Below are 18,128 nucleotides of genomic sequence, written 5' to 3' on the forward strand. Positions count from 1 at the left end.
GAACCTCAGTGGTTGATTAGAATAAAACGAAGGGAAAAAGAGGCTGGGCTTGGTGGCTAACGCCTGTAATCCCAGCACTTTGGGAGGCCGAGGCGGGCGGATCACCTGAGGTCAGGAGTTTTGAGACCAGCCTGAACAACATGGAGAAACCCCATCTCTACTAAAAATACAAAATTAGTCGGGTGTGGTGACACATGCCTGTGATCCCAGCTACTCGGGAGGCTGAGGCAGGAGAATCGCTTGAACCTGGGAGTTGGAGGTTGCAGTGAGCTGAGAGAGTGCCACTGCACTCCAGCCTGGGCAACAAGAAACTCCGTCTCCAAAAAAAAAAAAAGGAATTCTGGCTGGGCACAGTGGCTCACACCTGTAATCTCAGCACTTCGGGAGGCCAAGGAGGGTAGATCACTTGAGGCCTGAAGTTTGAGACCAGCCTGGCCAACATGGCGAAACCCTGTCTCAACTAAAAATACAAAAATTAGCCAGGCATGGTGTTGTGCGCCTGTAGTGCCAGCTGCTCAGGAGGCTGAGACGAGAATGGTTTGCACACTTCCCTGGATGCTGACAATCAAGACTACTACTTTTCTTTCTTTCTTTTTTTTTTTTGAGATGGAGTCTCCTTCTGTCACCCAGGCTGGAGTGCAATGGCGCAATTTCGGCTCACTGCAACCTCCGCCTCCCGGGTTTAAGCGATTCTCCTGCCTCAGCCTCCAGAGTAGCTGAGATCACAGGTGCGCGCCACCACGCCCAGCTAATTTTTGTAGTTTTAGTAGAGATAGGGTTTCACCATGTTGGTCAGGCTGGTCTTGAACTCTCAACCTCAGGTGATCCGCCCACCTCGGCCTCCCAAAGTGCTGGGATTACAGGCGTGAGTCACCTCGCCTGGCCAAGACTACTGTTTTCATGTGGAGCTAATATTGACCCGCTTCCTAAGGATTACCTCATTACTTAATCCTCCTTGCCCCCAAAAAGAGTAGAGAGGAATGACCATTCCTGTCTCTCAATGTATCTGCAGTTCAGAGAGGGCAAGCAACATCCATACATGACCACAGCTGCCAAGTGTGGGAAAATATTTTAAATAGCCCATTTTCAAGGCATGATAAATCTAAGTACTGGCAGCCAGCCTGCAAATGTAACAAACCGCATGGCTCATGCATCTAGAAGGTCACAATAGGTACACAGAATGTAGAGAAGGGGTCAGGCCATAAAAGGGAAGAACATTTCATTATTGGAAATCAAAACTTAAGCAGGGAAGGGGACTGGGGTTTAACCTTATAAGGGGGATAATGAAACTTAGATGACATCTGGGAAGACTGTAACCTCATAGTAGTGGACCAATGAGTAACTGGGAGGAGGGACTTGCGAGTGAGGAGATAAATAACCTGTTGTGACTACCCTGGATGTGCCTGCCTACACCAGACCCCTGATCTTGCAAGACTGTTATTGAAAGTCTCACTTTCGCTGTTCTTCGTGCCTTTTAGTCCATTCTTTGGGTTTAGATGGGTGAGTGTGTTTCTCACACAAGCAGCTGAGGTCTACACTGAACTGGGTTGGCTTGCCTTGGTCCCTTTATTCCTCTGAATGGAAATGTAGGAGACTCTGGGCAGATTCCTCTCTGCCAAGTCTGGTAAGCCCAGAACATGAGTAACCACACTGGGACACTGCCACCTGGGGCCTGAAGTCCTTCTCCACAAACTTGCTTCCCATGATCAGCACTGCCACTGCCTGAACACCTCCAACAGGGTCCCTGGTGTCACTCCAAACACATCACTCTCTCACAACCACATGCAATGATTCATTCCTAGGGTCCTTTCGGTCTTCCATCTAAACACCACCATAGGATGCTTCCTCCACACCATACTAAACTGTCACTCAGTTATCAGTCACTACTGCAGACATTGGGAGAGAAGATGAAGAACTGAGAATGTCCAGCGTGACCATCGCGTGTCTCTGTACCCATGGCCTTCGCCTCCCAACCCCTCTAGCAGGTGTCCTTAGTCCCAACTGCTCCTCCCCAGCCCTGTGTAAAATCAATGACTGACAATGAGTACTAATCCCCAACAGCGTTCCTTCTCCCACCTGTACTTGACCAACTACTTCCGAAACTGGCTGAATCTGGGCTAAGCCCTCCTATAAAGCTCATAAACATCCTATTCTACCTAGGTCAAACCTGCTCACACATGTGTATTTCCAGGTTGTGCTGGGGTATGAACCAGTTCCCTCATCAGTACATCATCTAGTATGCAGTGATGGGTGTAGGGAGTAGTATTATCACATCAGGTTGTGCCTGCCTCATCACAATTGGCCCACAGAGATAGTGCACTTGTGTTTGTGGCCCACACATCAGATTTTTTTTTTTTTTTTTTTTTTTTTGAGACGGAGTCTTGCTCTTGCTCAGGCTGGAGTGCAGTGGCGCGATCTTGGATCATTGTAGCCTCTGCCTCCTGGGTTCAAGCAATTCTCCTGCCTCAGCCTCCTGAGTAGCTGGGATTACAGGTGCGCACCACCACACCCAGCTAATTTTCCTATTTTTAGTAGAGACAGGGTTTCACCATGTTGGCCAGGCTGGTCTCAAACTCTTGACCTTGTAATCTGTCCGCCTCGGCCTCCCAATGTGCTGAGACTACAGGCGTGAGCCCCGCGCCTGGCCCAACACATCAGATTTTTGGGTATCCCTAGCACATGTCTGTCCCACGAGTCTCTGTGGAGACTGCTATGGTGTGTATCTCCATCCCGTCTCACAGGTTCCTTGCATGTTTTGCACATGCCTGTGCGTGTATGTGTTTCAGGTTTGTCATACATCTTTTCTGTTGTGGATGTGGCATACACAAATGGCTCCAGGCTGTGCTAGGGGGTGTCAGTTTCCTACATCTGTCAGTGTATGCCACAGATGTATGTGTATTTTGCTAGGATGTGCTGTCACCACTGCACACGTGTCTCACAACGAGCACACACGATACCTGTAATGTTTATTTCCAGGCTGCTCATGTTGTGGTAGCAAAAGACACACTGTGTTTCCACGTTTGTCACCAACATAAACCTGTCCATTTGTAACAGATCTTAATCACTCACTCCATCAATATCTAGTATACAGGAAATACTGGGAAATGGGAGGCGGAGTGAGTGGTGAACACATTGAACAGAATCTGAGATTTAATAAGCCAAATCAACAATGTGGGATGTTCTAATGGACAAGCAGTTCAGCAATGTTACATAAATATTAAAGTAAGCAGGCCAGGCGCGGTGGCTCACGCTTGTAATCCCAGCACTTTGGGAGGCCGAGGCGGGTGGATCACGAGGTCAGGAGTTCGAGACCACGGTGAAACCCCGTCTCTACTAAAAAATAGAAAAAATTAGCCGGGCGTGGTGGCAGGCGCCTGTAGTCCCAGCTACTCGGAGAGGCTGAGGCAGGAGAATGGCGTGAACCCGGGAGGCGGAGCTTGCAGTGAGCCGAGATTGTGCCACTGCACTCCAGCCTGGGCGACAGAGCGAGACGCCATCTCAAAAAAAAAAAAAAAAAATATTAAAGTAAGCAATACGTATAGGTTAATAAACTCAAAGACACACCTACTAAACATCAAATATATTTTGTATGCTGATAGCAATCTGTCTTAAGCAGCAGTTGATACAATTCAGTACTGTATATTAAACATTTATAATTTTGTACACACATTTTTATTTTGTATATTAATCTTATTGTTAGGAAAGGGTCTTTAAATTTTAGAAATGCAATCTGAAGACTTTATGCCTTTAACGAAATATCTGTGATTATAAATCCACAAGGGGACAGATGAAACAAGAACAACCATGAATTGCTTGATAGCTTATGCTGAAAAAAAAAAAAAAAGAAAAAGAATGACCACAAAATGATAAATCCACCACTGCACTCCAGCCTGGGTGACAGAATGAAACCCTGTCTCAAAAAAAAAGATAAATGATAGAAGACTGGGAAAGGGTTCATCAGGTTTTATAAAGGGTTCATCAGGTTTTATAATGAGGTCTTCCATTTACGGACATATTTGTAAATGGCCCCTACAAAAGGCAGAATATGTTCTTCTATCAGTAATTTATACGTTGCAAAGGATAAATTGAAAAGGGCTGGAAGAAATATTTGGTTTTGGGAATGTAAGATGCATAAAAATATCAAAATATATATTTTAAAAATATACAACTGAATCTCTTCTAAGGTGAAGGATAAAAACTCATACAATTTAAGTCCATTATATCTCAATGAAACTGTTTAAAAAACAAATATTTAAAACTTGCCACTTCCTGATCATTTTACTGTCTTACTGTCATCTTTATTCTTCTGGCTATCTGTGGATACTCTATCAGTGTATTGGAAACAGAATACAAAGGTGTGTTACCAGAAATTCTTCCCAACTCCAGGTTCAGTGACGTCAATATGGCAGTTTGAAATTGACCACGGTGGCCGGGTGCAGTGGCTCATACCTGTAATCCCAGCACTTTGGGAGGCCAAGGCGGAAGGATCACAAGGTCAGGAGTTCGAGACCAGCCTGGCCAATATGGTGAAACTCTGTTTCTACTAAAAATGTAAAAATTAGCCGGGCACGGTGGTGGGCGCCTGTAGTCCCAGCTACTCAGGAGGCTGAGGCAGGAGAATCACTTGAACCTGGGAGGCGGAGCTTGCAGTGAGCCGAGATTACGCCACTGCCCTCCAGCCTGGGTGACAGAGCGAGACTCTGTCTCAAAACAAAACAAAACAAAAAACAAATTGACCACAGCTGGGGCCGGAGAGTAGGGTAACCTTGGCCTTGTGGATCCATGGCCTGAGATGGGGTAAGAGGATTGGGGGTGAGTATGGGTAGGGTCACAGAAAGGAGGAAGGAGTGATGGCTGGAAGCAACAGTGCGACTGTATGCTTAGCTGAGGAGTGCTATTGTTGAAAGAGGGCATGAACAAACAAAAACTTTACCAAAGTGGGCTCTTGTTCACGCTGCCCACAGGTCACTCCAAAACTCCTGTTTTTCACTTTGTATAGACAGGCCTTCCAGGACTGTAGGACACACTTGAACGCCAGTGTTGGGACTGGGCTTCTTTACTTCCCTCCTTTATGTAGCTTGCATAAATGGGCCTCTTACACTATGATCTTCCTAGGAACTGGGACCACAGTAGTGAATAGGAAAAAAGGCCTTGGCTTTCTCAAAGCTTAGACTCTAGTAGAGAAGATAGGAGATTTAATAAGCAGTTTTAATAAGATGCTAACACTAAGTAGGCACTCAGTAACTGTCTGCTTAATGAAACCAAAAGTATTGCTGTACATACATCTATATGTATATAGTTCTAACTTTATAACTATGGCCTATCTAAAATCACCAAATAAGGATAGACCAAAAATCAAAAAGAATATTGACTATAACATAAGCATTTACATCAAGGAAATTGGCAAAGACTACACACTTAGTTTTAATTTAATACATTATTGAATGCTTAGACTTAAGTGACAGAGAACGAGTTAATGCAGATTAAAAATAAAAAATGTATGGGGAATATAGGCATTATATTGTGCACAAAAAACTGAGGAAAAGGCCAGGTGCAGTGGCTCATGCTCTGTAATCCCAGCACTTTGGGCGGCAGAGGTGGGAAAAATGCTTAAGGCCAGGAGTTAAAAGACTAGCCTGGGAGACCCCGTCTGTGCACACACACACACACACACAGATGCATGCAAATTCTGGAATGCGTGGTGAGAATTTTTAAAAGAAAATTAAAAATTATGGCCAGGCACAGTGGTTCACACCTGTAATCCCAACACTTTGGGAGGCCAAGGTGTTTGCCCGGCCAACATGGCAAAACCCTGTCTGTACTAAAAATACAAAAATGAGTTGGGTGTGGTAGTACACACCCGTAGTCCTAGCTACTTGGGAGCCCGAGGCATGAGAATTATTTGAACCAGGGAGGCAGAGGTTGCTGTGAGCCGAGATTGTGCCTCTGTAGTCCAGCCTGGGCAACAGAGCAACACTCTGTCTCAAAATAAATAAAAATCAATAAATAATAATTAAAAAAAATTGAGGGCCGGGCATGGTGGCTCACATCTGTAGTCCCAGCACTTTGGGAGACCAATGCGGGAGGATCTCTTGAGTCCAGGAGTTCAAGACCAGCCTGGGCAACACGGCAAAACCCCATCTCTACAAAAATAAAAAATTAGCCAGGCAGTTAGCCATGTGCCTGTAGTCCCAGCTACTTGGGAGGCTGAGGCAGCAGGATCCCTTGAGACTGGGATGTCCAAGCTGCAATGAGCTGTGATGGCATCACTGCACTCTGCCTGGGCAGCAGAGTGATACCCTGCCTCAAAAAAAAAAAAAAAAAGAAAGAAAAAGAAAAAAAAATCTTCCAATAGGAAAAGAATTGTTTAACACAGCATAGAAGAATGAGGAAAATTCCAACATGTCTTTGTTACTAAAGACAGTTATTCTGCACTGTGTTTTTATTTAAAAAAATATATAAACAAACTGCGCTGGGCATGGTGGCTCACACCTGTAATCCCAGCACTTTGGGAGGCTGAGGTGGATGGATCATGAGGTCAGGAGTTCGAGACCAGCCTGACCAAGATTGTGAAACCCCGTCTCTACTAAAAATACAAAAATTAGTTGGGCGTGGTGGCACGCGCCTGTAATCCCAGTTACTCAGGAGGCTGAGACAGGAGAATCGCTTGAACCTGGGAGGCGGAGGTTGCAGTGAGCTGAGATCACGCCACTACACTCCAGCCTGGGTGATAGAGCAAGACTCTGTCTCAAAATAAACAAACAAACAAGCAAACAAACAAACTCATCTTAAAAAAAAGTGGGGAAAACATATGAACAGATATTTTACCAAAGAAGTTACAAAGGGGGCAAATAAAAACATTAAAAAATGCTCAATATCATGAAGTTTTAGGGAAATGCAATGAAAACCACAGTGAGATACCACTATTCGTACATTCAAATAGCTAAAATAAAAAAGATTAGCCACATGAAGCACTGGCAGGGATGTAAAGGAACTGGGACTCTCATACACCCTTGGTGGGACTACAATAGGAAACATCCATTTAGATCAAATTTGGCATTTCTTAAAATGTTAAAACATTCACCTACATTGTAACTAAGACATTACAGTTTGAGTTATTAACACAAGGAAAATAAAACACATATCCATATAAAGAAATGAATTCAAGTATTTACAGCAGCTTTATTTGTAATATACAAAAATCTACAAATAATATAAAGTCCCTAAACACATGGATAAACACTGACTTATCCATAGAACAGCATGATACTCAGCAATACAAAGATTCATCATTTTTGAATCTCAAAATAATTATACAGCATGAAGAAAACCAGTAAGTATATATACACACGTATATATACACATATGTATATATATACGTATACATATATGCGTATATGTATGTGTATATGTGTGTGTGCGTGTGTATCTCAGTAAAAATTCCAGAACATGCAAACTAATTTACTGTAAAGGAAATCAGTTGAACCTGAAGAGCTGGGGAAGGGAGAAAGATTATAAAAGGATACAAGGTAAATATATGGGTGACACATAAATTCATTTTTATGGTTGTGATAATGGTTTCATGGCTTTACCAAACTGTACACTTTGGATATGTGTACTTTGTTCCATGTCAGTTATACAAATTAGACCTTCAAAAAGCTTTAAACAATGGCTCAAAATTAAGAGCCTAGATGTTCCTTTTTTTTTTTTTAAATCAGTGGCAACCTGATATGGACTTCACTATCTCTCTCTCCCCTCATGCCCTGAGAGGCAACCTCGCCTCAGGGGCAGCAAATTTTGGCAAGCCATGAAGGCTGTTGCCACCTGAATTAATAGGAATGTTGGCTGAGTCACAAAAGCCACATCCTTGGACTGCAGAATGATCCTTCTCTCTATTCTTGTTCTCCTACCTGCGTAGCAATGGCCTTGAGGTGAACAGCCCAGACAGGATATAAGGAGCCACAAAACCTTTATAGACTATTTTCTTTTTTTTTTGGAGACAGAGTCTCACTCTGTCACCTGGGCTGGAGTGCAGTGGTGCAATCTCAGCTCACTGCAAGCTCCGCCTTCTGGGTTCAAGTGATTCTCCTGCCTCAGCCTCCCAAGTGGCTGGGACTACAGGCGCATGCTGCCACGCCTGGCTAATTTTTTGTATTTTAGTAGACATGGGGTTTCACCATGTTGCCCAGGCTGGTCTTGAACTCCTGAGCTCAGGCAATCCGCCCGCCTTGGCCTCCCAAAGTGTTAGGATTACACCATGCCCGGCCAGACTATTTTCTGACAATGATCTCAGCGAAAGTAAACAGAAGATCCTGAGAATTTCTGTATGCACTGATCCTACACAACCATGTTCACTGGAAAATTTGTAGATGAACTTTTAGAAGAGTCATTCCATCTAATTTACTGCAGTCTTCTCCACTCCCCATTTATCTGGAGTTTCTGTCCCAATTACAGTTGCGCCTGTAATTTCACCTCTACACCTATAGTCTGACAACAAATGGCACCAGTCTACACTGACTTATATGTCATGGCACATGGCTCCTTTGCAGGACCTGGGAAACAGATTCCCCTCACCAGTGCTAGGAATTATGTGGATCTCTTGTGGACAACTGAACAAAATTCACGTTCACAGAAGCACTGGGGATTGTCACAACTGCCTCCTTTTCATGGTGACGTCTGACCTGACAAAAATGGCACCAGGCCACAATACGGGAACACAAAGCCTGGCAGACTTTACTTTGAGGCCTTGGGCAGCAGGACAATTAGACCAATACAGAACAAAGAGCTGTCTTCTGCCATCACATTGTCCCTTCTGAGTACAAAAAGTTTGAGATCTCCACAAAATCTATTCACCCCTTCATGCTGACATCACTATTCTGCTTACAAGTCATTCTATGCAATGAATAGAACACCCAAGATTAAAGGTGCATACATTTTTTTAAAACCTTTATAAAAACATTATAAATTAGAGCCATGTGCACCAAGCAGTTTCCAGGCTGGTGAATCAGAATGTGGAAAAATTCATCACAAGCATCATGTGAGACCACCAACGTTCCTTAAAAAGGTAATCCTTCTTAGAAAGCTGACAGCACAACTCAGATTCTCTGGACCACAACTGGGTCAGGTCTATACTCTAAAGTCAGAGAAAAGACATGAAGACCCCCTACATGCTTGGGCTATTAATAATTTCCCCAAGCAAATGGGAGAGTACAGAGGTTTGCTTCTCTGAGCACTGTGGGGAAGTGACTCATGCACATGGTGTGCACCTGCCAGGTGGTAGGGGTGAAATGTGAAATGGCTTCAGCCTCAGAAATTGGCAGTGACATAAATCAGGCTATAGGCCTTGGCAGATTAGAAATTACAATAAACCTCCTCAGAGCTTCCCACATACCTGAAACTTATGAAGAATACCCCACTGTGGATGCTCAAAGTTTAAATTTACAAAGATGCTCCTCCAGTGCTATTATATTGAATAAAGAAACAGCGCATTCCCTTCACATTTAAGGCCTTTCTTCAGTGTGAACTCTCCGATGTCGAATGAGGTTAGATTTGCGGCTAAAGGATTTCCCACATTCACTGCATTCATAAGGCCTTTCTCCAGTGTGAACTCTTTGGTGCTGAATAAGGTCTGATTTGTGGGTAAAGGGTTTCCCACATTGACTGCACTCATAAGGTCTTTCTCCAGTGTGACCTCTCTGGTGTTGAATCAGGCTAGAGCTCTGGCTAAAGGATTTCCCACATTCACTACATTCATAAGGCCTTTCTCCAGTGTGAACTCTCTGGTGTTGAATGAGGCTAGCACTTTGGCTAAAAGACTTTCCACATTCACTACATTCATAAGGCCTTTCTCCAGTATGAAGTCTCCGGTGCTGAATGAGGCCAGAGCGCTGTCTAAAAGATTTGCCACATTCACTGCACTCATAAGGTCTTGTGCCAGTATGAATTCTCCGGTGTTGAATGAGGTCAGATTTGCGGGTAAAGGATTTTCCACATTCACTGCATTCATAAGGTCTTTCTCCAGTGTGAACTCTTTGGTGTTGAATCAGTATAAATTTGCGGCTAAAGGATTTCTCACATTCACTGCACTCATAAGGCCTATCACCAGTGTGAATGCTGCGGTGTCGAATGAGGTTAGAGAATTGTCTAAAGGATTTCCCACATTCTCTGCACTCATAAGGTCTTTCTCCACTGTGAATTCTCTGGTGTTGAATGAGTTCCGATTTGCAGCTAAAAGATTTCCCACAATCACTGCACTGATAAGGCATTTCTCCAGTGTGAACTCTTCTATGTCGAATGAGATTGAAGATTTGTCTAAAGGATTTCCCACATTCACAGCACTGATAAGGCCTTTCTCCAGAGTGAACTCTCTGGTGTCGAAAAAGGCTAGAGCTTTGTCTAAAGGATTTCCTGCACTCGCCACATTCATAAGGCCTTTCTCCAGTGTGAACTCTCTGGTGTTCAATGAGGTTAGATTTGTAGCTAAAGGTTTTCCTACATTCACCACACTCATAACGCAGTCCTCCAGTGTGACGTCTCTGGTGGTGAATGAATTCAGATTTATGGATAAAGGCTTTCTCACGATCACTGCATTCATAAGGCCTTTCTCCAGTGTGAATTATCTTGTGTAAGATTAGGTGGCACTTTTTGCTAAAGGATTCCTCGCATTCACTACACTCAAATGTCTTTTGTCCAGTGTGAATTTGCTGGTGCTCAACAAGTGTGTTCTTGCAGGTGAAGGCTTTCTCACATTTGCTACACTCACAAAGCCCTTCTTCAGAGCAGACACTCTGATGCTGAACAAGTGTGTGTTTGTGGCTTGAAGCTTTTCTGTATTCACCCCACTTGTAAAAACTTTTTGCATTGAAAAATGCCTGTATATGCTTGCTGCTGCTACCGTGTGGCTCCTCACCACTGGGAGTGGCTTCGTGTTGGAGTAGGTCCATGGAGGCTGGGAAGTCCTCCCCACAGCAGAAATAATTCAACACATGGAATCTGCAGCCTGTCACAAATGTAGCCTCATCCACCTTCCTTTTCCAGGGCTCTTCTTCATTGTAATGCTTTTGATGCTGGTGAAGGTCAGCACTGAAGCAGAAGCCTCTCATGCTTGTGCCACCCAAGTACAACTTTTGCACAGGGGATGTGGCTTGGTGCTCAGCCACAGGCAAAATGTCTTTCAAGACTGGGACACCCATCTTAATCTCACTGAGGTGAGTTTTCTGGGTGGGTGTATCGCCCTTAGAAGTCCTGACCTGTATAGATACACTCTGCTCAGAAGCTATGGCCTCATTCTCCGCTCCATGGCAATAACCTGAAAGCAGAGAAATGCTGATGAAATGCATGCCGACTTTCATGGAAGGGGACAGATGTATCACAAAAATGTGTGAGACACAAGAACTGAGTGCATGGAACTGTTCTGAGAACAACAGAACTGGGGAGGAATAGGCTGCTTTGAAGTACTGGGCTTTTTAAGATTTTAGAGATGTCATGTCATCACACAAAGGACACAAGGATGAGGTATAGCACAGGAGGAGAAGAGGGTCTCCAACTCACTCTCTGCCAAAGCCCTCAGCAGGACTTTGTCTGCTAGTGATGTATGTGCTGTGCAGAAGACTGCTGTTGTCCAGTCCTAGGAAAATCCAATTGAAACTTGGTAGCTGGTGATCAAGGAGGACTATTTGAGGCTGTGTGCATACCTCACAACACAGTGAGTCAAGACTGAAGAACACTGAAAAGAAGTGAGCTGTGGAGAGGAACAGGTGACACACTGCGACCACGAGGGTGGAGGTAGCCAAACGCTGGAAGTGACAGATGAAACAATTCGGCACAGTACTGTATAGGGAAGTAGAAGTAGAAACGAGGTATGGCCAGTGGCACTTGCACCAAAATGCTGCTGGACACATCACAGGTTCCTGATATGATTCTAATATAACCATGATGTCATGCCCTTCCCCAGCTGCCACTCACTGGGGCCAGGCCTCCTCTGAGACCATCTTGCTTTGTTCACTCTGTGAAGCAACTAGGGCTCTCCCTGCAGCCCTCATTGTGCTACCACATAACACATGAATGATGTAAGTCTTAAGGAAAGAGAGGACAAGGGAGTGACCAACACTCACAAAAAACACTCAAAGGAGAGTCTTGTAAAAAGAGCTCCATAGTTCACGTAAGTAGTAACTATGACAATGCCTGCAATTTCTGATATAGGTGGACATAAGGAAATGACAGCTAGAGGAGAAGGGCAGAAACTGGGCCACAAGGTACCATGAATCTGTACATAGTCATCCTGACAGGAGGAAGACAAGAAAAATAAGATCCACTAGGCTGACAGCAAGACTCCTGAGACAGAGGTAACTCTGGGGTCAAAAAGAAAAACAGACACTGGGAGGGATGCTAGGACCTTACCCAGGGATGTTACATGTGCAAAGTTCTCCAGCATCACATCGCAGTACAGGAACCTCTGAGACTCATCAAGGAGCTCCCACTCTTCTTGGGAGAAATAAATGGCCACATCCTCAAAGGTCATACCCTGTCACAGCAGGAATAGTTCAATCCACGATCAGACCCGGAGTTCATTATCCTCTTGCCCCCAGCATCCATCCCCAGGTCATCCTATTGCCCACCTCAGCAGAGATAACCAGCCACAGTGCCACCGATGCCTACTCTCTCCCCACAGTTCCACTGATACTGAGTCCTCGAATAGCAACAACAGGCGTGTGAACAGATAGATGCTATCTAAGCTCTGGGCTTGGCAGGTAGGCTATACCTCTCGTTACTTACAAACACCAGCTAGAGAGAGAACTGACCATAGAGAGGGTGTGAGTGATCTGACGTTTGTCTTGTCAGGCAATACCCCTGAAGTCCCCATGATTGATCTTCCAAGACACAACTAACACAGGCTCACCCTTTACCCCTCTGACTCCAGTTCACCCATATGGCCCTCAGTTTATTCTCTCTCTTCTCATGTACATCACTCTTTGAACCACACCTGTCTCATACAGCTGCATTCCCACAGCCACAACCTCAAAGGTCACACAGCTTTTCCATGATTGGGACAGTTCATTCCATTATCAGTATCTCTCCTAGGACCCCAAATTCATCCCTGCTGCATCTATCCCCTGTTCATTCTCCTCTCCGTCTTCTCATTTGAAAGAATACAATACGGCCCGGTGACACTGATGCCCCCTCTCTCCTTATGGTCCCACTGGTCATTGTGTTCTCCCACAGCAACAACAGGCAGGTGGGCAAGTATCTCAGCTCTGAGCCTGCCATGCAAGGAACCATACTCTCTTGTAAGGAAATTCCTGGAAGACAACAGACCATGGCTCCCAAACACAACCAAGGGTCTGGGTTCATACTTCACCCTTGTGTCCTCAACGCCAAGGAGCCACCACTTCACATTCTTGTCTCCACATGCACATCACTCTACCACACCTCTCTCACAGTGTCACTCCCACAGCCACAGATTACTCCCTGCCTCATACCATGAGCGTCTCCTTGGCCCCCCAACTGGTTACTCAGCACATGGGGCCCAGAGAGTGGTTGGCAAATTCAAATACGGTTCAGTACTATCCCAGATCTCTAACTGTGCCTAAAGTTAGGGGCAGCCTCAAGTCATACCATGAAGGCCTTTCTACCTGACTATTCCTTGCTTCAACCTCACCCATCAAGAATCACCTGTGGATCTCAGATAACCAAGGCCTCTTCCACTTCTGGGCTGTGATTGCTGTCCCCCCACCAGTCACAGCCTTCCTTTCTCCAACTACCACTAATTCAAGGTCCAACCCCAGTGGCTGTCTACCCCGGGCCCACTGAGTCCCACAGATGGCCAATTATGCCCCTAAGATAACGTGACAGCCTGACTGAAACTTCCCAGATCCCACCAAGAGTTAATATAAAACCCTGGTGAGTCTGCAGAGAGGTGAATACGCACCAGTCCTAGCATCATCCTGTCTTAACTCCTATGCCTCTACGTTCATCTCATGTCTACTCACCCTGAGAAGCCTTGGCCACATGCTAAATCATAATCTCTCTACGACCCTCACCATGAACACTTCTGTCCAAGACCTGTGTTGCAACACCTCACACAACCAGGGGCTCACGCAGGAGACCAGTCCTCGACCTTCCCCTCCCCTTCCTTGACAACTATTATTATCATTGTGAGCAGGCTTCCCCTCTACTAAATGTGATCCACAGCTCCACCCCAGCCCACAGATTGTCCACTACCTTTTGGAAAAGTCTCCATTCTGAATCTCTCCTCACTGTTCCCGACCTACAGTTCCAGCAGCCCATGAACCATTCTCTGAAAGCTCTCATACTCTTAGCAGGTCAAAAATAAAACTTCTGATATCCCAAATGAAAACTACTCCTACTATGGACTTCCTCATCTTAGTTGATGGACCTTCCACACTTCTAACTGCCAAAATAAAACCTTTGAGTCATCCCTGACTCCACTCTCATCCTCAAAACTAAAAATTCAGGCAGCCCTACTTAAAAAATGAATCCAGAATCCAACTGCTTCTCGCATCTTCACAGCCACCATTTTGGCCCAGCTACTATCACATTCACCTGGCCTATCCCAGTAGTCTCCTCCCAGGTCTCTCTTCCCACCCCCCCACCCTCCCCACCCCCCCCCACCCCGTCACCCTTCAGTTGGCTTCCCATGCTGCAGCCACAGGGAGCCTAATAAGACCTGAGCCAGATCACCTCCCTCTTCCACTCCAAACCTCCCACTGTTACTATTAAGTAACGAATAAACAACTCAACTTCTCAGGGAACCATTCCGGGTCTGACTTCTACCACACTGCTCCCTGTTCTCATGAGAAGAAAATAATTGTAGGTTCCTGAACCATCTCAGCCTCCTCCCCAAACTTAGCATATACTGGTAACTTTGCTTTGGACAACCATCTACATCTCCTTTCCCCCGGCTGCCAACAGCTTCATATAATCTAACCTGGACTTAAGACTCTGTCTGGGCTTTGTATTTGCTCAAAGTCTCAGGGCCCAAGGCTAGACGAGTGGCGAGGCTCAGGTCGCCCAATGACCCTGGTCCAGTTTTGGAGCCAGGTGGCCTGGGCTGGCTGCACTATCTCCGCACCTCAGTCCTCAGTGCTGACTTTACCAGCTGCGTGGGCTTGGACAAGAACTCAGTCTTCCTATGCCTAACTACTATTACCTCTCTTCAGCCTGTTCTTCCCCTGAGCAACTTTTGGATAGCTTTAGGAAATCCTAGCCCAGTGTCCCTATCTGTTCACAAATCTCGAAGACTGCCAGTGTCCTCAGAATGGTCAAATTCCTCAGGTGCAACTCTGCCTCACTCTATGTTCCTGCAGACCCGAGATGGATCCCAGGCTCCTGAATCGCCCCCCCGCCCAGCTTAGTTGCAGCTCCAAGTTCTGCACGCGCCAGTCCCCTGCCCGTCACATTTCCGTACACTCTGGGCGTCAGAAACGGGTCCCATCTACAAGCGCCTTCTTGTCCAGGGCACTAGGGCCTGGGCTGCAGGGCTGTGAGCAGGCATACCTCACTGGGCCTTAGGGCTTCTGCTGGGGGAGGGCAGGCGAGACCCGGAGGCCGCACAACTCACCCGAGCCGAGTCCCTCAGCGCGACTGCCGCCATTGAGCTCCGTGGACTAGGCGGGGAGCGGCGGCCGACCGGGCGGGCGTTCGAACACAACAGTCCCTATCCCAGGCCTGGCACAGCTCACCCGAGGTGGCGTCGCAGAACCTCTGGCTCACTTTCGCGCCTTCTCTGTCCCGTCCCTCAGTCGCGACCTTCGCTGCAGAGACTGGCGGGGGGGACAGACGGGAGGGAGGCCAAAATGACCGCCACGAGGAGGACGCCGGAAGTTCCGGCCTGTCGCGCTGCGCATGCGCGGAAGTGCTCCTATCCTGGGCTGTCGTTGGCTCAACTCCGCCGCCGTTTAGCGCTCTGCACTCTGGATAATGTAGTTTCCAAAACGCCGCAGAGCTCTTCAGAGTGGGTCCACTGCTTTGACCTCTGCGAATTTGTATTCTGAGGTGCTGTGCCCCGTGCAGGGAAATGACGACTTCGGCCTCCAGGGGAGAAGGAGGTATTTACCCCTTCTTAAAGGGGCTTTTCCCAGATTTCTGGGAAGTGTTTTCTGTAACTGATCACTTAACTGTTTAGAGACATCATTTCAGACTCCACGAAGCTCAGGGTGCCCCTAGAGGCAAAAAAATACTATTTCAGGGGGTTGGGCGCGGTAGCTCACGCCTGTAATCCCAGCACTCTAGAAGGCCGAGGCGGGCGGATCACCTGAGGTCAGGAGTTCGAGACCAGGCTGGCCAACATGGCGAAACCCCATCTCTACTAAAAATACAAAAATTAGCCGGGCATGGTGGCGAGCGCCTGTAATCCCAGCTACTTGGGAGGCTGAGGCAGGAGAATTGTTTGAACCTGGGAGGCAAAGGTTGCAGTGAGTCAAGATTGTGCCATTGCACTCCAGAGCCTGGGAGACAGAGGGAGACTCCGTCTCCAAAAAAAAAAGAAAAAAAAAATTTGGATTTTGGAGCATTTTGGATTTTAGATTTTTGGTTCAGGGATGTTCAACCTGTATTTTGTTCTCATTAAATAGGTTTCTCTTTCACTTTGTTATTGTTTGATATACTAAAGTTTTAATTTTCATGAAGTCTAATTGGTCTATTTTTCTTTTGTCACATGTGTATTTGGTGTCAAATCCAATAAATTATGGCCAAATTCAATGTCATAAAACTCTCACCCTATATTTTCTTTTAAGTGTTTTATAGTTTTAGGTCTTATGTTTAGGTTTTTAGTCCGTTTTGAGTTCATTTGTGTTTTGGTGTTAGGTAAGGGTTCACCTTCATTCCTTAGCATGTGAATATTTAGTTTTCCCAGCATCATTTGCTGAAAAGATCATCGTTTCCCCATTGAGTGGTCTTGGTAGCCTTGTCGAAGATCATTTGACCATATACATTACTATACGTTACTATTGTAAATGATATTGTTTTCTTAATTTCCTTTTCAGATTTTTCATTGTTAGTGTATGGAAAGGCATATGAGTTTTACATGTTGACTTTTGCATGTTGACTTTGAATCCAGCTACACAGGTGAATTTGTTTATCAGTTCTTTTTTTTTTTTTTTTTTTCCAGACGGAGTCTCACTCTGTCGCCCAGGCTGGAGTGCAATGGCTTGATCTCGGCTCACTACAACTTCCACCTCCCGGGTTCAAGCAATTCTTCTGCCTCAGCCTCCCAAGTAGCTGGGACTACAGGCGCCAGCCACCATGCCCGGCTAATTTCTGTATTTTCAGTAGAGACAGGGTTTCACCATGTTGGCCAGGCTGGTCTTGAACTCCTGACCTCAGGTGAGCCACGGCACCTGGGCTTTTTTTTTTTTCTTGAGACAGTTTCTTGCTCTGTCACCCGGGGTGGAGTGCAGTGGCACGATCTCAGCTCACTGCAACCTCTGCCTCCCGGGTTCAAGCAATTCTCCTGCCTCAGCCTCCCGAGTAGCTGGGGTTACAAGCATGCACCACCATGCCCAACTAATTTTTGGATTTTTACATTAATCAAAGTTGCCAGCAAAAAAAAAAAAAAAAAAAAAAAAAAAAAATTATTAATTCCTCCCTTAGAAGTTACAATAAACATCTTTTAAAAAATTTTTTGAGCCTGTCACTCAGGCTGGAGTGCAGTGGTCTGATCTCAGCTCACTGCAACCTCTGCCTCCCAGGCTCAAGTGATCCTCTCATCTCAGCCTCCCAAATAGCTGGGATTACAGGTGCATGTCGCCAAACGCAGCTAATTTTTGTGTGTGTGTGTATTTTTTGTACAGATGAGGTTTTGCCTTGGTGCTCAGGCTGGTCTCAAACTCCTGGACTCAAGTGATCTGCTCGCTTCAGCCTGACAAAGTGCTGGGATTACAGGCATGAGCCACTGTGCCCAGCCTAAACATCTTTAATCTAATTCGACCTTCAAATAACTACTGAATACTTCACATGTAATGCAGGGACCCTGTAACAGGACCTTTGGGGATGAATTCTTTAGTATTTGTGTGAGAAAAGCTTTATTCTCCTCCACCTTTGAAAGATAACATTGCTGGATATAGATGTTAGGTTGGGGTTTTATTTTTTGTTCTAAATTTTGAACTTTC

The 18,128-nt window shown here is 45.7% G+C and overlaps 2 protein-coding genes across 4 annotated transcripts in view; both read right to left on the reverse strand.

The window, feature by feature from the left end:
- ZNF776 (zinc finger protein 776) overlaps positions 1–15,683 on the reverse strand; it is an 82,416-nt gene extending 66,733 nt beyond the window's left edge. For both annotated transcript variants that reach the window (XM_055239917.2, XM_055239913.2), the window contains exon 1: positions 15,581–15,683. The gene's annotated coding sequence lies outside the window, so the exon portion shown is untranslated. The remainder of the gene's footprint in view (positions 1–15,580) is intronic.
- ZNF551 (zinc finger protein 551) lies at positions 7,159–15,847 on the reverse strand. 2 transcript variants are annotated; one of them, XM_055239827.2, is made up of 3 exons: positions 15,581–15,847; positions 12,400–12,523; positions 7,159–11,308 (listed from the first exon to the last, which is right to left on the reverse strand). In XM_055239827.2, exons 1-3 carry the CDS (start codon positions 15,611–15,613, stop codon positions 9,501–9,503), a joined length of 1,965 nt encoding a protein of 654 aa, XP_055095802.1. In that variant the 5' UTR covers positions 15,614–15,847; the 3' UTR covers positions 7,159–9,500. The 2 variants fall into 2 exon arrangements, with proteins under 2 accessions (XP_055095802.1, XP_055095803.1); XM_055239828.2 differs by having other exon boundaries at positions 15,702–15,829.
- Positions 15,848–18,128: the final 2,281 nt, after the last annotated feature.

Source organism: Symphalangus syndactylus, chromosome 13 (assembly GCF_028878055.3).
Source record: "Symphalangus syndactylus isolate Jambi chromosome 13, NHGRI_mSymSyn1-v2.1_pri, whole genome shotgun sequence".
NCBI classification, from domain to species: Eukaryota; Metazoa; Chordata; class Mammalia; order Primates; family Hylobatidae; genus Symphalangus; species Symphalangus syndactylus.

Bases quoted from the DNA above. Each gene is read 5' to 3' on its own strand.
- ZNF551 (XM_055239827.2), bottom strand. From the start codon at position 15,613: ATGGCGGCAGTCGCGCTGAGGGACTCGGCTCGG. The intron at 12,524-15,580 runs GTGAGTTGTGCG...CTGCTGTGACAG, and splicing joins CGCTGAGGGACTCGGCTCGG to GGTATGACCTTTGAGGATGT. The intron at 11,309-12,399 runs GTAAGGTCCTAG...CTCTGCTTTCAG, and splicing joins TGCACATGTAACATCCCTGG to GTTATTGCCATGGAGCGGAG.